This window comes from Delphinapterus leucas, chromosome 3, assembly GCF_059928025.1.
Source record: "Delphinapterus leucas isolate spDelLeu-1000000601 "Yukka" chromosome 3, BTC_Dleu_Yukka2, whole genome shotgun sequence".
NCBI lineage: Eukaryota > Metazoa > Chordata > Mammalia > Artiodactyla > Monodontidae > Delphinapterus > Delphinapterus leucas.
The window spans coordinates 93,306,123-93,326,680 of NC_143131.1; the positions used below are offsets into that span (position 1 = coordinate 93,306,123).

General features: G+C 37.4%; 1 protein-coding gene across 13 annotated transcripts in view; it reads right to left on the reverse strand.

Annotated features, from left to right (window-relative positions):
* The window catches only part of APC (APC regulator of Wnt signaling pathway), a 145,782-nt gene that overhangs the window by 84,564 nt on the left and 40,660 nt on the right, over positions 1-20,558 (reverse strand). For 8 of the 13 annotated variants that reach the window (XM_089908413.1, XM_089908418.1, XM_089908416.1 and 5 more), the window contains exon 2: positions 5,363-5,515. The exons of 4 other annotated variants lie outside the window; for them this stretch is intronic. In XM_089908413.1, the coding sequence (XP_089764539.1) occupies positions 5,363-5,497 (135 nt within the window). In that variant the 5' untranslated portion in view covers positions 5,498-5,515. Of the gene's footprint in view, positions 1-5,362; positions 5,516-19,880; positions 19,975-20,558 lie in introns of those variants that run through there. One more of the 13 variants, XM_022591173.2, reaches the window with a different exon arrangement.

A 20,558-nucleotide genomic window follows, 5' to 3' on the forward strand; every position in this document is an offset into this window, starting at 1 on the left:
GGATGCTTGGATCATAAATCAGGTGACCATATATATGTAGGTATTTTTCTCAACTCTATTATTCTTAGTCTACTAATCTACTCTAATTACCACATTGTCTTAATAACTTTACAACAGCTTTACATTAATTCTCAGCTACTACGTCTTTAAATATTACTTTTGCTCCATTCTCTTCCCCTGCCCCTTCTAAGACTTCAATTATATTTGCTTTTACCTATTTGCCTGTGTCCCTTGTAACTCTTATATACTTTTTGTTTTCCATTTTTGTTCCTCTTCTGTGCTTCAGTTTGGATATTTTTCTATTGACCTTTCTACATGTTCACTAATTCTATCTTCTCACTAGTTCATTAATCCTGTGTTTAACCTGTGACCAAGCCCATCCAATAAGTTAATGTCAAAAATATTTCAGTTATAGAATATCTATATGACTCTTCTTAATTACAGGTTCCAATTCTCTGTCGAGATTTTCTGATTTTTCATCCATTTAATCCAACCTTTTCTTTTTTTTTTTGCGGTACATGGGCCTCTCACTGTTGTGGCCTCTCCCGTTGCGGAGCACAAGCTCCGGACACGCAGGCTCAGCGGCCTTGGCTCATGGGCCCAGCCGCTCTGCAGAATGTGGGATCTTCCCGGACCGGGGCATGAACCTGTGTCCCCTGCATCGGCAGGCGGACTCTCAACCACTGCGCCACCAGGGAAGCCCCAATCTTTTCTTTTTTCTCAAAACATTTAAATTATGTTAAAATCTTTGACTACTAATGACAACACATGGATCATCTTGGGATTTGCTTCTATTTTCTATTTGTTCTTTTGATTATCAGTCATTTTCCTATTTCTTTGTATTTCTTGTAACTTTTAACTGCATGCTAGTCATTACGTATACAAGAACAATACAGACTTCAGATCAGATTTTGCCTCAAAGAGTTTGCCCTTTCCACCACTGGGGTCTGATTTCCTTCATCCAATAACTGAAAATAGGTTGCAGGTGCAGTTTAAGTGAACTTCATGTCTGATTTGGTTTGCCAAGTTCCTTGAATGTCTCTCTCCTCTACACTTAAACTGAGGAGACCTGTTGTATGAGTATTCCTCTAGCAGGACATGGCCTCCTAACATCCTGCCTCCACAGTCCATCCCCAGCATCCTTCCCCACAGCAAGACTCAGCCAATGCCCCATGCATTTGGAGAAAATTTGGGAAAACTAGCCATGCATTTGGAGCTCCTCTAAATGTCAATACTTCACATCTGCCCACGTGTTTGTCAAGACCTCCAACAGTTTCTTTCCTCCAGTAGAGTCCTGTGCCAGTGATGAATTATCAGTCTGTCCCTAAAAATAGCGAATACCCCTGGGGAAGAAAATTACCAGTGATCTCAGCTCATCTAGAAAGGGCTCTTTCCTCTTAGGAATTTTAGTTAATACAGTCCTTGATGATTTCACAGTTCTCCAATGTCTTTAAAAGTACGATTTTAATTTTTTGTCCAGTGTTTTCTAGTTGCTGCAGTAGTACTGAATGATCGCCTGGGGCTGCATGCTGCATACAACCTTAAAGAAGTCCTCAATTTCAGAGAGTGTTTAAGAGAAAATGCAACACAACTGCAAAGCAATTCCAAATAAAATACTTCAAAAAAATGTTTTGAGAAACGACAGCTTTTTAAATTAATATGTAAATTTTAAAGGAGAGAATATTCATTTGTCTTTATAAATTCTGGAAGTTTGGGTTTTTTTTTTGTTGCGGTACGTGGGCCTCTCACTGTTGTGGCGTCTCCTGTTGCGGAGTACAGGCTCCGAATGCGCAGGCTCAGCGGCCATGGCTCTGGAAGTTTGGTTTTAAAAAATTACTTAGTTACATTACATAATCACATTATTTTAAAAAACATTTTAAGATTTTAAAAACATCAGGGACTTAATTATTAGAGACAAAATATGCTGTGGTCATATCAGTAAATAGGAAATATTTATCAATGATCAACTGTGTCATTTCAAGGGGGTTTCTGCTTGACTCACTTCTGTTTTTCTCAATATATCAGTTATTTATTCTTTTCATTACCAGATAAAAGTATACTTGGTAATTAAATCTTCAAAATAAATTATGAAATGTGCCAATTTGAATTTCTACTTCTCATTTTTTCTTATACTCTGAAAATAAAAGATGCTTTCCGTGTATGGTTTTATAGTTTACAGAGCAAGTTATAAATATTTCATTTTGCTAAAATACAAAAAAGATAAAAATAGTTGATTAATATTTTACCTAATTTTTTCTGTACCATGCCATATCTCAGTTTAAATGCTTCACAACACACCATATTTACCTTGTTGCTATGCTCACCATTTTAAAGTAAATCACGTTCATTTCTAGCCCTGGAGTAAAAAATATAGTACATAATTTCTCTTAAGTTTAGCTGTAATTGCTGCATTTATCTGATCTAAATCCCACAAAATCTGTATTTTATTTTAATTACAGAAATGTCAAGTATATACATAAATGTAGAGAACAATATAACAAACTCCTATGTATCCTCACATCTTACTTCAGTAACTATCAACTCATGGGCTTCTTTCATCTATACCCATAACCATTTTCTCCTTTCCCCTACAACCCAAATTTATCTGAAAAACAAATCTCAGACACACTGTTTCTTCTGTAAAAAAATTCGATATACGGGCTTCCCTGGTGGCGCAGTGGAAGAGTCCGCCTGCCGATGCAGGGGACACGAGTTCGTGCCCCGGTCCGGGAAGATCCCACATGCTGCGGAGCGGCTGGGCCCGTAAGCCATGGCCACTGAGCCTGCGCGTCCAGAGCCTGTGCTCCACAACAGGAGAGGCCACAATAGTGAGAGGCCCGCGTACCGCAAAAAAAAAAAAAAAAAAAAAAAAATTCGATATGTATATTTACACAGGGATTCTTTCTAAACACAATGCCATCATTATACCTAAAAAATAAGCATTTCCTTAATATTCTCAAATATACAGTGTTCACATTTCCCTAACTGTTGTACACATACTTTCCTGACACACACACACAAAATATTTTTATAGTATCAATGACATGTAATCAATAGCAAAGCAGTATTCTCTTTTGCCACTAGATGGTACTACTGCATAAACTTCAGAAATCCTGAGATACCTAGTTGGAGGAGACACACCTTGCCTTCCATAGAGTAAATATGTTAATGATCAGTAAACATGAAGATCATATGATGTATTCCAAAGTCTAATAAGTGATTTTTTGAGAAATAACCATTGTTTTGGATTAACTTTAATCCAGTGTAAGAAGTGCCAATGTTTCCAAGTGTTTTTTCACAACTCAATATTCTAAGACAAAATAAACAGGTCATGGTTCCTATTCTTTAACACCATACATAAAGCCTCTTAAAAGGAGAGATACATAAATAATTTCAGTACAAGGTCGTAACTGCTATGATAACATACACCCAATCCTGAAGAAATACGTGGATGGCTTAGCAAGGATGTCTGTAAAAGCACTTGCTGAGTAATAATCAATTCACAGTTGAATTCAGACAATATTAGTATTTAATTAGTATTTAATATTAAATAGTAATATTCATGATGTATATTATACCACATGGCTAAGAGGTCACCCTGATATTCTAGTGTAGAAATATAAGGGTCTGACTTGTATTGTTACTCTGAGAGACATTCCATTTCAACATGGAGATGGATCTAAAGATAGGTTAAAATGTTTCCCAAAAATGAATTTTGAATTTGCTCAAGTAGTTTAAAAAAAAAACCCAACAACTTTTAAAAGGACCTCAGAATTCTGCACTACAAAAGAGACATTGAGATAGGCATGCCAGGAAGAATTCCCTACTAAGTATACTTCTGAAGTAGATGAAAGAGTAGTCCTGCTGGGAATTTTAAGTTTTTTATCTTTAAACTTTTAAAACCACATGCCATGTACAATAATTTTAGATATATTATGTTGATCTGTCTTAAAATACCAGACTATACTTTTTTAACCTAGTAGGTAATTGAGTCAGCTGTTTTTAAGGTCACCCAAAGTCTGTGGTGAGAAAAAATGTTTCTTTATAGTCTACTTAATCTCCAAAAGGACTTGAGGTAGGTATCTTGGAGATCTGTCAATTGCTACTGCCATAGAAATAGGCAATTAGAGTGGAAAAGATTTATAGATACATAGGGAGGGAGGGAGGGAGGGAGAGAAAGAAAAAGAGGAAGAGAGAGAGAAAGAAACAGAGAGAGAAAAAGAAAGAAAGAAAGAAAAAAAGAAAGAAAGAAAGAAAAGAAAGAAGAGAAAGAAAGAAAAAGAAAGAAAAGCTCATATGAGTAAAAGGCTGAACTGTTATGATAATGAATACAAAACTAAAAGAGGAGCAAAAATAGTTCAGTGATATACAGAAGCTTGAAGAATAAGGGAGACCTCAAAATGCATGGAAAAAGAACTAGAAGAGACTAGGAAATGAATACGGAATAAGAGTAGTGAGCAGACAGGAAGAAAGGGTCGGAAACCCAGATGGTTAAAATAGCCAAGGCACAGAAACAACACGTAGCAGGAAGAATTTTTTAAAAGAGAAGGAGGTAACAGTTTTGTTGAATCTCCAATTCTATAAAGTTATTAAATTCAGGGAGAGGAGAATCTGCCTAAGTAGCTGGAAATTAAAACAGTTAAAGCTTTAACCTTAATTATTTTGAAATTAGAACATATTTTCCCCAGTGCAGACGTGATATTTTATAACTTGTCGTGGAAGTTATCACAGCTTTTCAATGTTATTTGGGAAACCAATTTCAGGGCGTGAAGGTGTCATGGAAATCATCTATGCTAGTGCAATGACTGTATTTTCCAAATAAGGCAACTTCTAGAAGGGTACCCTAGAGTATGTAGTTTAGCTTATGACAAAACCAGGAACAGGACCAGGTACTGATTTTCAGTTCAGGACTCTTCCCACTAGGGCACCCTGATTTTCTTGATCACCTATCATTGCAGCACTTAAGTGAAGACAAAATCTGAGAGAGTTGGGGATGATGGCAATATTTAATACTTGAGATATATTCTAAGGTTGTGAGGCTAGTTTCTATGAATTACACAGAATACCCACCCTCACTATAGTGACGGTTAAATTGGCCTTTTATTTTTAAGCTTAAAAATAACTAAGAACTAACTAATGAGTCACTGGGGTTTTACAATCATTTTCTTTATATGATTTGCTGGATGAATTCAAAACACTTTGTTTAAAAATATAAATGTTAACTTTTGCAAGAAAGAGTTTACATATTACTGCTTAACTTACAACACACTTTTAAGTAAGTGAAGTGTCTAATCCCAAGTTTACAGAAAGGAGTACTGAATAAAAATGGATAAACTACAATTAAAAGTCACAGTCTTGATACCTTCATATTAGATGCCTCAGTTTCCAGTTTTGTAAGATGATTGGAATTATCTTCTAGCTCTTGTCGAAGATTTGAGTTCTCCATCTTCAGTGCCTCAACTTGCTTTAACAACTGATCATATGAAGCTGCAGCCATCCTTGGCTACCCTTGGACCTATAAGGTTAAAAAGGATTTTGAAATTCACTACTAAAAATATAGTGGCTGCTTGTTTACAAAGAAAGGGATAAACAAAACCCTGGAGACACTTAATAAGAAGAATTGTGTTTATGTAGTAGTTTCCATCTCAAAACAATATTGTGCAAGTAGCAGCATCTTTCTAAGAGGATGAAATACTGGGGTCTTAATTAAAGACAGATAGGACTAAAATAGAAGAGAACTTCAGTAGTGTTTGAAAACATTTGTCTTTTCACAGGTGGATGAGATTTCTATCAGGTTAGAATTTTTTAGAAGGTTTTAAAGATATTTTAAATGGCAAGACTTAGGAAATATAATCATTGATAAGAAATTTATTTATATTGGTAATATTAATTTATTTCTGGATTTTTTCCAATAGTCACATAATTTTAAAGCCAGAATGGATTAATGAGATTAGGTATTGCATTCTACCACTTTTCATTTGATAAAAGGCTAGTCTCAAACATTATCCATAGGGAAGTATGAAGTTCCAAGAAGGCGTCATTAAAAAGGCAGTCATTAACAAAATGGACACAAGGGAGAAGTTTAGATTGAGACTTCAAATCTTTTGGATAGAAAGATGATAATAATTACTAGTATAAATTCTAATACATTCATCCAAAAGGATGAATATAACAGGCCATGCTATGGCATATGCATCTTGGGACCCACTGTGTTCAGACTGAGGCTGAAAGACACTTAAAGAAAACTGATGCCTTCAGGAGTAGAGACTGTCAAAGAGAAGTGAAGAAGAGCCTGGCTGTTAATTACAAGACTATGAAAGAAGAGGGGAGAAAAGAAAGATATAGAAGATAGCCAGGTAATAAGAGGCTCTTGGCCTGAAGAATTAGAGAATGCTAGGAGTTACGTTCAGACTAACCAAGTTTCAAAGACCCAGATTCTCTTTTTAGTTTAATCCCAAACTCACTTAGGAATAAATAAAATTCTACCTATATTTAAAAGCTAAAAAGTATAACAAGTTTGTACTCAAGCAATACTTAAAGATCTGGACATTAAAAAAAATGTTTCTGTAATAAAAATCCACTACACAAAATAAGGCAGACAAATTATAACACTGGCTAGTCATGACAATATTGGGGGTTCAGGAACTGGAAGGTCCCTAACAAGGGAAATCAAGGGACTCAAGTCTCATCTGTTCACGAATGGCTAGAGTCAATGATAAACCTGGTGCAACCCACCGATTCCTGAGGAGGAAACGGAATCCTGGGAGGTGGGGATCACTCACAAAAGTCTTTACTGCTGAAAAGAATGACTTGTATTTGGAGATCTGGGTCTTAATTTCAGTCTTGGTCCTGTTTTTACCTTTGCCCCTTCATTGAAATTCATTTCACCATTTGTACAGTGGACATTTACTACTTGTTCTAATATAATTTACAGGGATATTGTTAGAATTAAGAAACAAAAGGAGGGTCTAAAAATAAAAGTGCTGTGTAAGTTATATTACGAAAATACACTTGAAACATAACTTCCTTAGTAAGACCTACTGTTGATCTATTGTTGTAAGCCCCAGTCCCCCAACCAATGGACAAGAGGTGAAGAATAATTCACCCCCTTGAAAAAGACAGAGATGTCTCAAAAACAAGGGAGAAATTCATAGGTGGGGTCACTTATCTGTTTTACACCATACCACTAATAAGCAGGTCTGAAAAGAGGTAGCACATTAAAAACCATGTGACAGAAGTGGGGATCTTCATTTCAAATTAAATCCTAACAGGTAATCTTCCACTAAAACAATAAAATAAGAGAAAAGGTAATAACACAGAGAAAGAGCAAAGTACACAGAAGTATGCTAAGACACAGAGGTTATAACCTCACACAATCACAAAAAGAACCAGATGGGCAAAATGAACACGAGACTACTAAAAGTGCTCTTCACTGGAGGGAAAGGAATTCAGCCCTTCAGATGGACAATTAAAACATTTGATCATGGGACTTCCCTGGTGGTCCAGTGGTTAAGGCTCCACACTCCCAATGCAGGGGGTCCGGGTTCGATCCCTGGTCAGGGAAATAGATCCCGCATGCTGCAACTGAGGCCCAGCGCAGCCAAATAAATAAATAAATATTAAAAAAAATTTTTTTATCACCTTTTTTCCCCCCTCCAGAATCAAATCATTTAAGTCATTTCTGCTTTAGAAAGCAGGGTGCTTTCATACAATTTTACAGGAAAAATAAGACGTTTCATGGAGTAATACTTTGCCTTATACCCTTGCAGGATGTTGCAGCCATCCCTAAGTCAAAACTGCTTACTGAAAAATTTAAGAACTCATAAATTTATTTTAGAATGCCTTTTATACAATCACATGAATTTCATACCCAATATATCTTAAATGAAAGTCACTCAGCATCATTAAAAATATCAAAATTTATCACATGAAATGGGGAAAAACTCTGAATCTTTCACGCTACTGAGAATATACAAAGATCTAAATTTGTTTTTCAGTACGGATACCCAGTAAAGAGATCCTCACCCCTTAAGAGTAGGGTAGGGGAGAAGAAAGCAAAAGGACTGTTATTTAGATTTTTATCCAAATGTTGACTGGAAAACAAATTTACCAGTATCCTAAGAAATTAATGCAAGGAGGCAGAAAAGTTTAGGCAGGCAATTAAAATTAAGTCTGAAGGATTCAATTAGAATTAAATCTGAAGGATTCTTTATTATAATTTAAGAAGTTTGGGATCACTTTTTAAAAAATTTGTTAAACTGCTTTTATTGTTTGTTTGTTTTTGCGGTACGCGGGCCTCTCACTGCTGCGGCCTCTCCCGTTGCGGAGCACAAGCTCCGGACGCGGATGCGCAGGCCCAGCGGCCATGGTCACGGGCCCAGCCGCTCCGTGGCATGTGGGATCTTCACGGACCGGGGCACGAACCCGCGTCCCCTGAATCGGCAGGCGGACCCCCAACCACTGCACCACCAGGGAAGCCCTATTGTTTTGTTTTAATGAATTAAATAAAAAGATGTATTTGCCAGTACTGTTAGATGGTAATGAAAAAAGAGGAAAATACCAATAGAAAGAAGAAACCAAAAGATCATAAAAGACTACTTTGCTCAATTCTATGTAAATAAATTTGAAAACTAAATGAAATAGATAATTTACTAGAAAATGTAATTTATCAAAACTAACAACAAAAAGAGATGGAAAATCTAAAATTTACAACAAAAATCACTATTATAAAATCGACATTATTCAACATATTAATAGGTCTACACAGAAGAAAAATATTATCATGCCAAAGGTGATGAAAAGATGCTTTACAAATTCAATGTCCAGTTTTGTTGAAAATACTCAATATAATAGGACACTTTTTTTTTTTTTTAACACAATATATAGCAGCCCAAAGCCAGTACCACAGAATATGGAAACACTGGGTATACTATATTGCTAAACTAAGGGAAAGCCCATTTTTACCACTCTTATTCATTGTACCAGTCAACACAATTAAAGAATGAAATTAGAAAGGATTACTATTGGCAGATGATATAATTATATACCTAGAATATCCAAAAGAATCAACTAAGTGTTACCACAACAAGATAGTCTAGTAATTTAGTGTAGTACAAAATATACAGAAACCTTTCCTTTATATGTGTAAAGAGAAACCAGATAGAAGATGAAATGGAAGATCTTATTTATAATTAAAAAAAACACAGGCAAAAAAACCCAAAAAACCAAAACCAAAACAAAAAAAGCACAGGCACAAACTGAACAAAGAGTTCAAAACATATTATGAGAAAACTATAAAATGCTTCTGAAAGACACAAAGGTACATTTCAACAAATGGAAAGACATACCTTGTTTGTGTACATAAAGATTCAGTATCATAAAGATGTCATTTCTCCCTAAGTTAATTTATAAATTGTACATGGTCCCAATATAAATATTATATAAGGCTGGTTTTTATTTTGTTTTCTGCAGCTAGAAAACTGAAAAAAAACAAACAAGCAAAAAAGGGAAAACATGAAAAAAGAGCAGGAGTACACCTACCACATATTAAACTACTGTACAAAGCCACTATAAGTAAAATAGTATGAAGTCAGCTGTACTGTACAGTAAGTTAATTTCTTAGCTCTGATCATTATACTATGGATGTGTAAGATGTTAACATTAGGAGAAGCTAAGTGAAGGGTACATGGGAACTCTCTATTATTTTTCCAACTCTTTTGTAAGTCCAAAGTTATTTAAAAATAAAAAGGCTTTAAAAAGCCGTAATAGGACTTCCCTGGTGGCGCAGTGGTTAAGAATCTGCCTGCCAATGCAGGGGACATGGGTTCGAGCCCTGGTCCAGGAAGATCCCACATGCCGCGGAGCGACTAAGCCCGTGTGTCACAACCACTAAGCCTGCACTCTAGAGCCCAAGAGCCACAACTACTGAGCTCGCATGTCACAACTACTGAAGCCCGTGTGCCACAATTACTGAGTCCACGTGCTGCAGCTACTGAAGCCTGCATGCCTAGAGCCCGTGTTCCACAGCAAGAGAAGCCACCACAATGAGAAACCTGCACACTACAATGAAGAGTAGCCCTCACTCACCACAACTAGAGAAAGCCTGTGCGCAGCAACGAAGACCCAATCTAGCCAAAAAATAAATAAAATTTAAAAGAAAAACAAAAAAGCTATGATATTGGCAACCAAGGGAACACATTTTTTTTTTTTTTTTTTTGCAGTACACGGGCCTCTCACTGTTGTGGCCTCTCCCGTTGCGGAGCACAGGCTCCGAACGCGCAGGCTCAGCAGCCATGGCTCACGGGCCCAGCCGCTCCGCGGCATGTGGGATCTTCCCGGACCGGGGCATGAACCCGTGTCCCCTGCATCGGCGGGCGGACTCTCAACCACTGCGCCACCAGGGAAGCCTGGGAACACATTTTTTTAAATTCCATAATATATGTAAATTTAGTCATAATAAAGGTAGCATCTCAAACACACGTGAAAAGATGAACTTTAAATAAACGGCAATGGAAACTGGACAGCCATGAGGAAACTGACAAAACTGCACCCTTCCTTATACTACACACCAGGGTAAATTACAAAAGAAACAGGGATTTAAATGTTTAAGAACATTACGTGGCATTTAAATCATGGAAACAGTTCTGTTTTTAACTAAAGATACTTAAATGGAATATACCTGCTTCCAAGAAGGCTATTATGGAGCAAATGAACATTTTAATTTTACCTGATTAGTTAATGGGTAAGGCACATGGAGGGCCTGTTGGAGCTCTGAAGTGATGATGTCTATTACTAGACTAGGAGTGACAGATTGGGTTCTTAGGTTCCTTTAAACAAATGCAAAAGTTTTTACCTGGTATAAAAGCTTAACTACTTTTAAATAAATAGGATACATCCATGCAGTGGAATATTACATTGGCATTAAAAAGAATGAGGTTGATGTAAAAACAAACCGAAAAAAGGGGGAGAAAACAAAAGAAGAGTACAGATCACTATGTCTCATACTGTCCATCTTGTTCTAGTAAAAAATAAAAGGATTGTATAAAGATAAAAATGTCATTGAAAGGATATACAAAAGTACAGTCATTGCCTCTGGAAAAAACGGTCTCAGGTCTGCTGAGAAGAAGCTTTCCTTTTCATTGTATATCTTTGTGTAAAGTTTGAAGATCAGAGCAAAAAGTTGTTTTTTTGAAAAGACTGATTATGATTAAAGAGAGAGAAGAGCCCAAACATTTAAAATGAACAAAACTCAAAGGTGGGGGGAACTGACTCGAAGAAAAAGAAAATCTTAAAAGTTCTGCAACATTGAAAAACTGGAGCAGTAGTTAAATATTTCCCCTTTCCTTCTCCTAACACAAAAAATACCAGATTCAAATGGTTTTACAGACACCTTCTACCAAACATTTGAGGAACAAAGTATTCCAACCTTTTGTTTTTTATAAATGTATTTATTTTATTTATTTATTTTTGGCTGCGTTGGGTCTTTGTTGCTGCACGCAGGCTTTCTCTAGTTGCGGCCAGCACGGGCTACTCTTGGTTGCAGTGTGCGGGCTTCTCATTGTGGTGACTTCTCTTGTTGCAGGGGTACAGGCTCTAGGCGCGTGGGCTTCAGTCGTTGTGGCACATGGGCTTAGTAATTGTGGCTCACGGGCTCTAGAGCGCACGCTCAGTAGTTGTGGCACATGGGCTTAGTTGCTCTGCAGCATGTGGGATCTTCCCGGGCCAGGGCTTGAACCCGTGTGCTGTGCATTGGCAGGCGGATTCTTAACCACTGCACCACCAGAAGTCCCTAAGGTACTAATTTTCTTCTCCATACAGCTTTAGCCATGTTTCATAGGTTTTAGTATAAAATGTTTCCGTCTCTATTTCTTGATAATTCATAATTTTAATATTGATTTCCTCTTTGACTCAGGGATACTTAAAAGATTCTTCTCAATTATTAGGTGTATAAGATGACTTGTGAGTCATCTTTTTATTGCCATTGATTTATTGTTTATTAGATTGATTGGAGATGGTTACCTACAAATGCTACCATTTTGAATTTTTTAAGGTTTGCCTTGTAGTCAAGAACATGACTAATTTTCATAACTATCTCATTGAAATTTAAGAAAAGGGAAAAGTGTACAAAGTTCTCAAAGTTATATACCTATTTATTGACTGTAGCATATTATTTAAATCCTCTGCATATCTGTTAAATTTTTGTACTTGACAGGTGAAATTTAGAAAGCCTACCATTTATTACATGTCATGTAATACAGTAAGTACCATATATTAATATATATGTAATTTAATCTTTGCAACTGTGAGGTAGGTATCACTTCCCATTTTAGAGTTAAGGAAGCTGGGACTTCAAAATGGCAAATAATTTTCGTAAAAACACAGATCATGTGGCTAAGCCAGGATTCAAACTCATATTTGTTCCCAATGCTCATGCTCCTAAGACCATGTAATACTACCTCTACATGGCTTTCATGACCTGGTGTACCCGATACCAGTCTATGTTCCAAACTTATTTTCTATTAAGTTCCAATATAATCCTTCTCCTTAAGTAATTCCCTCTTCACCATTCCATACAAACTATTTTGTACTTCTGCTCATAATTCATCTCCTTTTTTGAATGCCCCATCCTTTTCCCCTTTGCTTTGCTACCCTTTAAGGCCCAATTCTGTTGCCTTACATAAAACCTTCCTGTCTCCTACAGCCAGTAATGAGTCTTCCTGCTGATTCTACAGTAAATACTATACAACTTGGCTTAACTGTTCTCTAATTATTCCACTTTACTTTGGCAAGTTTTGTTTTCTACCTTTAAGTCAAGGTTTGTAACTAATACTTAGCTTTTGTAATTCCCAAAATGCTTTACTCAGTGACAGCCACAAAAAGATAAATACATGCAAGAATAAACAGCCATGGAGAGCAAAGAAGAGAAAAAAGACGGCACAAATTCAGAGAATGTCCAGGATGACTTTCCCATTAAAAGGGTAAGATGATGGATTTCTCTCTATGCAATTCAAATCAACAAACATTTGAGAACTTATTATTCACAAGACACCGTGCAAATATTATAAGGAGATTTTTGTGGGTTGAATTGTGTTTCCCAAAATGATACATTGAGTCACAGGTAGCTAATCTCTGGTACCTGTGAAAAGTGACCTCGTTTGGAAACAGGGTCTTTGCAGCTGTAATCAAGTTAAGATGAAGTCTTACTGGATTAGGGTGGGCCCTAAATCCAATGACTGGTACACTTAAAACAAGGCCAAGTGAGGAAATGAACACAGAGACACAGGAAAAACGCCAAGTGACAATGGAGGCAGAGACTGAAGTGAGGCAGCTGCAAACCAAGGAATGCCGAAGACTGCCAGCAACCACCACAAGCTAGGGAGAAAGGCATGGAACAGATGCTCTCTCAGAGTCTCCAAAAGGAATCAACTTTGCTGACGCTCTGATTTTGTACTTCCAGCCTCCAGAACTGTGACAGAATACATTTCTATGATTTTAAGCCATGAGTGTGTGGTACTCTGTCACAGCAGCTCTACAACACAGGGGAAAAGATAAATTGACATGTTCCTTATTCTCAAGTATCTTATTAACTAGCAAATGGGTAGTATTCCACTAGGAAGGGGAAATAGGATCCATACACAAATAAATCAGACGTTTCTGTCTCATCTTACATTCTCTTGGCTCACTTTAACTCTAGTCATTGCCGCATCAATCAGCTCACTGCAAGATATAAACTGACAGCACAACGGCTGACAGGTATCCTTTTGTTTTCTGTTCTAGTCTCAGCGACAACCCAGTGTGGGTCACCACCATTCATGCATATACAGCCTATAAAAGAGTGAACACTTGATGGGACAACCCTTGACGAAAGGGGAATGGGAGCTAGTAAATATAATTCTTTTCCTTAGATGGACAATTTTATATGGCTTCTTTAAAAGTCCCAGCTTTCAGGACTTTCCCAATTATCCAAAGTGGTGACCAACTTGAGAACACATACTGGCTGTCCCTCTTCACTATTTAACACTTTCTAAGCCACTACTCCTGTTCCTGGATCACTTCCCAAAGCAAGTATTTCGCACAAGGCCTCAAGATTCTCAGAATCTCAAGGTTCTGACTTACAGGGGACCCATGCTAAGATACAAATTACCTACAATTCAGAGGCAAGTTTGGGTTCAAAAGATTGATATAGAGTCTATGGGAGTCACACCTTGCTGAGAAAATTGGAGGTAAGGGCACAAATATGGACTGGAGCTACATTGTGGCTAGCTATCTTCACAGTGTAAAGAAGATGAGATTTGGATAGAGTACCCACAGAAATGGTACGATAACAAGACTAAAATGTACAAAGTCACGTTGCTTTAATGTTTCTCAGTTTCTATTATAAACAATGTCAGAAGTAGCTAATATACTGACAGGTAATTTATCAATTAATTAATGATAATAAAACCAAGAATCTAAAAATAGCTAGTGGAATATATATTTCAATATTCTTCATTGGATATCTGCTTACTATCTTAGTCACCATTGTATACTATATTATAAACAAATCTGGTAAATGAAAATCTGAGTTTACCCCAAAAAGTAGCATTCATTCACAAAAATACAACTTTAAAAAAACCACTTCAGCTTAAAACAAGGAACTGTATGTGTATGTCTGAAAACAAATGAAGACCTGTATGTGTATGCCTATAGTAGACAGAACAGTGGCCCCACAAACATGTCCATGTCCTAATCCTGGAGACCAGTGAATATATTACCTTACAAGGCTAAAGGGACTTTGCAGATGTGAACAAGTAAAGGATCTTAATATGGGCAAATTTTCCTGGATTATATGGGTGGACTTACTGTAATCACAGGGTTTTGTTTTTGGTTTTTTTTTTTGTGGTATGCGGGCCTCTCACTGTTGTGGCCTCTCCCGCTGCGGAGCACAGGCTCTGGACGCGCAGGCTCAGCGGCCATGGCTCACGGGCCCAGCCGCTCCGTGGCATGTGGGATCTTCCCGGACCGGGGCACGAACCTGTGTCCCCTGCATCGGCAGGCGGACTCTCAACCGCTGCACCACCAGGGAAGCCCAATCACAGGGTTTTATAAGAAGGAGACAGAAAAGTCAGAGTCAGAGAAGGATATGTGAAGACGGAAAGGGGGTCAGAGTCAGAGAAAGATTTATTGTGCTGCTCACACAAAGATGGAAGAAGAGGCCATGAGTCAAGGAATGCAGTTAGACTCTAGAAGCTGGAAAAAAGGAAGGAAATGGATTCTCCAGATAGCCTCTGAAGGAAGTACAGCACTGCTGCTATTATGATTTTGGTCCAATGGAAACCATTTCCGAATTCTGATCTCCAGGGTTGCAAGATAATAAATCTGGGTTGTTTTAAACACTAAATTTGAGATAATTTGTTACAACAGCAATACGAAAAATGCCCTATGATCCAGTGATCCCTCTCCAAAGAATAAATTTCAGTGAAATCTCACTGACTGTGTAGTGATCTTAAAATAGATCCACAATTTCTTTGACCTTATACCTTCAAAAGTGGAGCTTAATTCATCTCCTCTTGTGTGGGCTGGACTTAGTGACTCACTTCTAATAAAAAGAATATGGTAGAAGTGATGGGCTATGTCATAAATGGCTTCCTTCTTGCTCTGTCTCTCTGGGATCATTGGGGAAGCCAGCTGCAATGTCATGAAGACTCTCAGGCAGCCCATTGTAGAGACCCACGGAAAAGAAGCGAGGCCTTCTGCCAATGGTCAGGAGAAACAGACTGTGAGTGAGCCATCTAGGAAGTGAATCCTCCAGTCTAGTCAAGCCTTCAGGTGACTGTAGCCCTCGCTGACATCTTAACTGTAACTTCATGAGAGATTCTGAACCATATACCCAATTAAGATATTCTTGAGTTTCTGCCCCAGAGAAACTCTAAAGTAATAAATATTTGTTGTTTAAGCCACTAAGATTTGGGGTAATTTATTGTACACTGATATGTAACTAAAATAGTCTATAAGAAGTCATATACAAGGATGTACACCATAGCAAAGTTTGTGGTAAAAGAGATTTGGAAAAAACCTAGGACCTTCACATCTGATAGACACTACAGAACATTAGATAGCAGAGTTAGAACGACAAACTAGATGGACATAAAGTAAAACAGGTCTTAAAAACAGTATCAAGTTAAAAATGTTCAAAAGTTATGTAAATTAAAAACATAAATTTGGGTACATACCCCCAAAGAAGTGAAAGTAGGAACTCAAACAGATATTTGTGCATCCACGTACAGAGCAGCATTATTCACAAAAGCCAAAAGGTGGAAGCAACCCAAGTGTCCATTGAAAAATGAATGCATAAACAAAATGTGGTATACATACACTGGAATACTATTCCGCCTCAAAAAAGGTGGAAATTCTGACACATGCAACAACATGGATGAAACCTGAAGACATATCTTATATGAGGTTCTTCGGGAAGTCAAATTCATAGAGAAAGAAAACAAAATGGTGGTTGCCAGGAATTGAGAGTTGCTAACTCTCCAGAAAATGGAGAGTTAGTGTTTACCAGGTAGAGTTTCAGTTGGGGAATGTGAAAAAGATCTGGAGATGGACTGTGATACACTCACAACAATATGAACGTACTTAATGCCACAGAACTATATATACACTTAAAAATGGTTAAGCTGGTAAATTTTATGTATGTATATTTTACCACAATTAAAAAAGCCCTCATTAACTATAAAAAAGACAAAATGCTAAATATTTCACAAGAATTAACGCATATTTAAGAACATATGTGAATGAGTGCCTATAAGGGGAGTGGGAATGGGGAGTGGGAATAGGGCCTGAGAATAAAGGGGAGAAGCCTTGCCTTTTATGGACTGATGTCATGATTTGATTTACAAAAACAATTTTCAAGAACATATCTATTATATAACATATGAGATGTCACCTATACCAAAATAAGAAACCGTCTAGGTAGCTTTCCTTCTAAGAGGTGAACTTACAGACATCAAGAACCACAGATTATTGACTATTGGAACTAGAAGATCTAGAAATCACTTCATCTAACCTCATTTTACATTCAAGGCACTTAATACTTCAAAACTAATTTGCTTTTCAGAATTATCTGCTATTCCAAGCAGATTTTACAAGGCATGGTGTTTCAAAGAGCAAACCACCACATTCTTTCAGTTAGAAGACATTTTAGATGATACAAATCTTTAAAGATCCTAGAAGTAGCCAAAGCAATCAGTGTTTTCAATGCAATAGCAATAATATTTCACACAGTTCTATTGTAAGTTTCTTAGAGGTTAGTTTCCATGTCTTATTTGACTCTCCTGAACCTTTATAGGTCTGGCATTTAGTAGGTACTCAAATGTATTTCCTCAAGTCATCTTTTCTATATTATATTGCCCTATCCTATCTTATGTGCTATGTAAAATTCCAGAGTGTAGTACCAAAAACAAAAAAAAAAAAGAAAAAAAGAGGAGGGAGGTCAAAATTAAAAAGAACATTTAATATAAAAGGACTGTTAAATTATGTGAAATTAGGAAAAAAAAATAGAGAAAAATGGTAAAATAAAAATCCATAGACCTACTTATGAATATTTAACTTTTGAACTCCTTAATAGCTCAATTCTGGCAATATCAATTAACAATGAATAATTTCAAAGACCACTAAAGCCAACAGTACAGTCTTATATTAGGTATTTCATAATGCAAGGGGAAAGAAATCAACTTGTCTTACTTTAGTTCTTTATTTCTTATTTAATTCCAAAAACTATCTCTATCTAATACTGTTCTGTTTAGTTGAAGTTTAAGTTGATTAATAAGATGATAGTTTCATAGAGTTAGAACAAAATAGAAGACTTATGTTCTTTACATCCTTATACAATACATGACCTTGGATAAAGTCACAACATATGCAATTAGGAATAATCTAACGTTTAAAATGAAAATAATGCTACATTGAGCTGTTTAAATCATAAAATAATTTATGTAAAAATAAGAATCATAAACTCTCAAAAACTATACCAATTGAAGTTCAAAGAAATGAATGGTATTAGATATTAAATTTCACTTGAAAAAAATTTTTTAAATTATTGAAAAAGTATCTTGAAGGATCTTCTGGAAAATTTGGATATACTGCAAAAAACAAACAAATAAATAAATAAATTTCACTTGAAAATTTAATGCAACACCTTTAATTCTAGGTACAGTTTCCATCAGATTTTAAAAAGAGATCCTAAGAACTATTAACCCTGATATCCATAACTAAATAATTCTTAAAGCAAAAATAGTTTTAAAAATAAAGAATAAAATCGCTTATTTATCAGTGAAAACTTTACATAGTCTAATTTTATTCAAGTCCAATTCCTTATTATCTTGAAAAAAATTACTGAAACAAAAATTATAGGTTCTTTCAAGACTTTCTATTACATAAACACTACTTAAGAGACATTGATCCTGGAGGGCTTTACAAAGCCACTGCCATCCTGTTCAGAGAGTAGGGAGGTGTGACAAGCTGGCTACCATAAATAGGCATTAAGATAAGGCATTTAAAACTGTACTCAATCTGAAAACTTGTTTTTAGACATTTAATGAAACAAAAATACAGTGCAACGGAAACAGTCTATATCAAGAGTATATTTTATGAATATTCACTAAACAGAAATACACCTAAAAGAAAAATCATACTGCTTTAATTTGAAATATTTGCCTATAGACTTTATTCAATGATATCTAAAACTGACCAGAGTAATATAAAATTACTTAATAAACACAGACCTTAAATATTAAGCCTATGAAAAATTTACCACTATAACTTTTCACAAAGTGATTTACATTATAAAGTGATTTACTCTTGAGTAACCTAATTAATAGCATAAAGCTATACTAACAAAGGAGAAGATCCACTGCTTCATAATTTATTAAGATTTCCTATAGGATTTATTTAAAGCAAAGAATCTGAGCATCTCTTTTGTGATACAGAATCAAAGTGTCTGATAAATTCCACTGTCAAAACATTCATAGCCTGATATTCTTCCTACTTTAAAAAACTAAGTTATTCTTTCTATCCAGGCTGTAATGATAAACTATGGCTTTTTGTAAATAGACTTCTACCACCAGCATTGCTGCAAGGGTTCTTATTCCTCTGCAGTTATCTTTCCAGCCTGGGAGGGAGAAAAGCACTGCTGCAGTCATCTGCAAAAAGGCATTACATTGCGTCTTAAAACTAACAAAGACACTGGAATCTCTTTGCCACCCTATTCACTGGCAGTTCACTTAGAACTGCAAAAGCAGGCACTTTTGGTAACCCAAATTTCACGTATCAACCAAAACCACCACTGAAGTTCTGCAGTACCTGCCTCCACCTCTTCCTCCTCTCCCAAGGAGCCCTTTCCACTAGGTTCATAACAGCCATCAGCAGCAGCTTCGTAACCCCTCCCCTGGCTACCACTGCATGTGTCCTTGTGGCCAGGGAGGAAAAGAAGCCTTTCAGTGGGCTAAAGCTTTTGCTCCTCGCCATGAATATGCTCCATTCTTTGTTGTCCTCTACCCGTTTCCTTAGATACTGTTATTCCACTCGACTCTGTCAACATGCATTATAAAAACAAAACCTCCTTCTAGCTTCAAAAACAGCTTTCTCACCAGACTCCCCTTAACTCTCCTACCCCTCCCCCCCTTCTTCCTCTTCTGTCAAAAACCCTGGATCAGAAGCACAGGAAATCCATCTCCTGTGCTGCAATGGTGGGGGGGTGAGGGAGACGCCCCTGCCTCCTCGCTTGGCATGTGGCATCAGACCCTGTGCCAAGGAAAGACCATCGGCTTTAGACAGTGCAAGGGAAAATCGCCTCCTTCTCCCCCGGCAGCTAGCCGGGCCATCGTAGCTCCAGCACCTACCCCATTTCCGAGCTCAGCAGCACCTCCATTCCGTCTCCAGTGACACCCAGGCGGGCTGCGCCAATACAGCCACATGTCTGTCACGTGTGCCCACGCCCAGCCAATCGGAGGGTCCCCGACGGGAAAGGGGAGCGCCCTGGTCCGCCTCCAGCGTATTACACAGCTGCTTCACGCTCCGCTTCCCGACCCGCACTCCCGACCCGCACTCTGCACTCCGCAGCAGGACATAGGGCCCCGCCCCACCCCGCCCCACCCCACGGCTCCAGCCCTAGCCGGCACTTAGTGCTCACCGACTCCACCTCCGGGCAACCCACTGGAGCTGATGGAAGCAGACAAGCATAATGCGGGTGGGGTGGGGGTGGGGGAGGCCCACGGGGCAGGAAGATTAGCACAAGATAACTGGCGGTGGGTGGGTAATAAATTACATCTCATTCGCGATTTGTTAAGATTTACATGCTTGCAACACAGAGAAAAAGAATTTCACTAAATGTAGTAAAACGAATAATTTCACATTACGTATCACAGATTTGTTAGGTAAATCACTGGAACTGTGTTTGAATTAAAAATACAGTCTCCAGAAATGCTATGGTGGCAGTAGATTAGTTGAGATCAGAATCATGGAGCCACACAGTCTGGACTGAATCTTTGCTCCCGTCACTTACTAGCTGTGTGACTTTA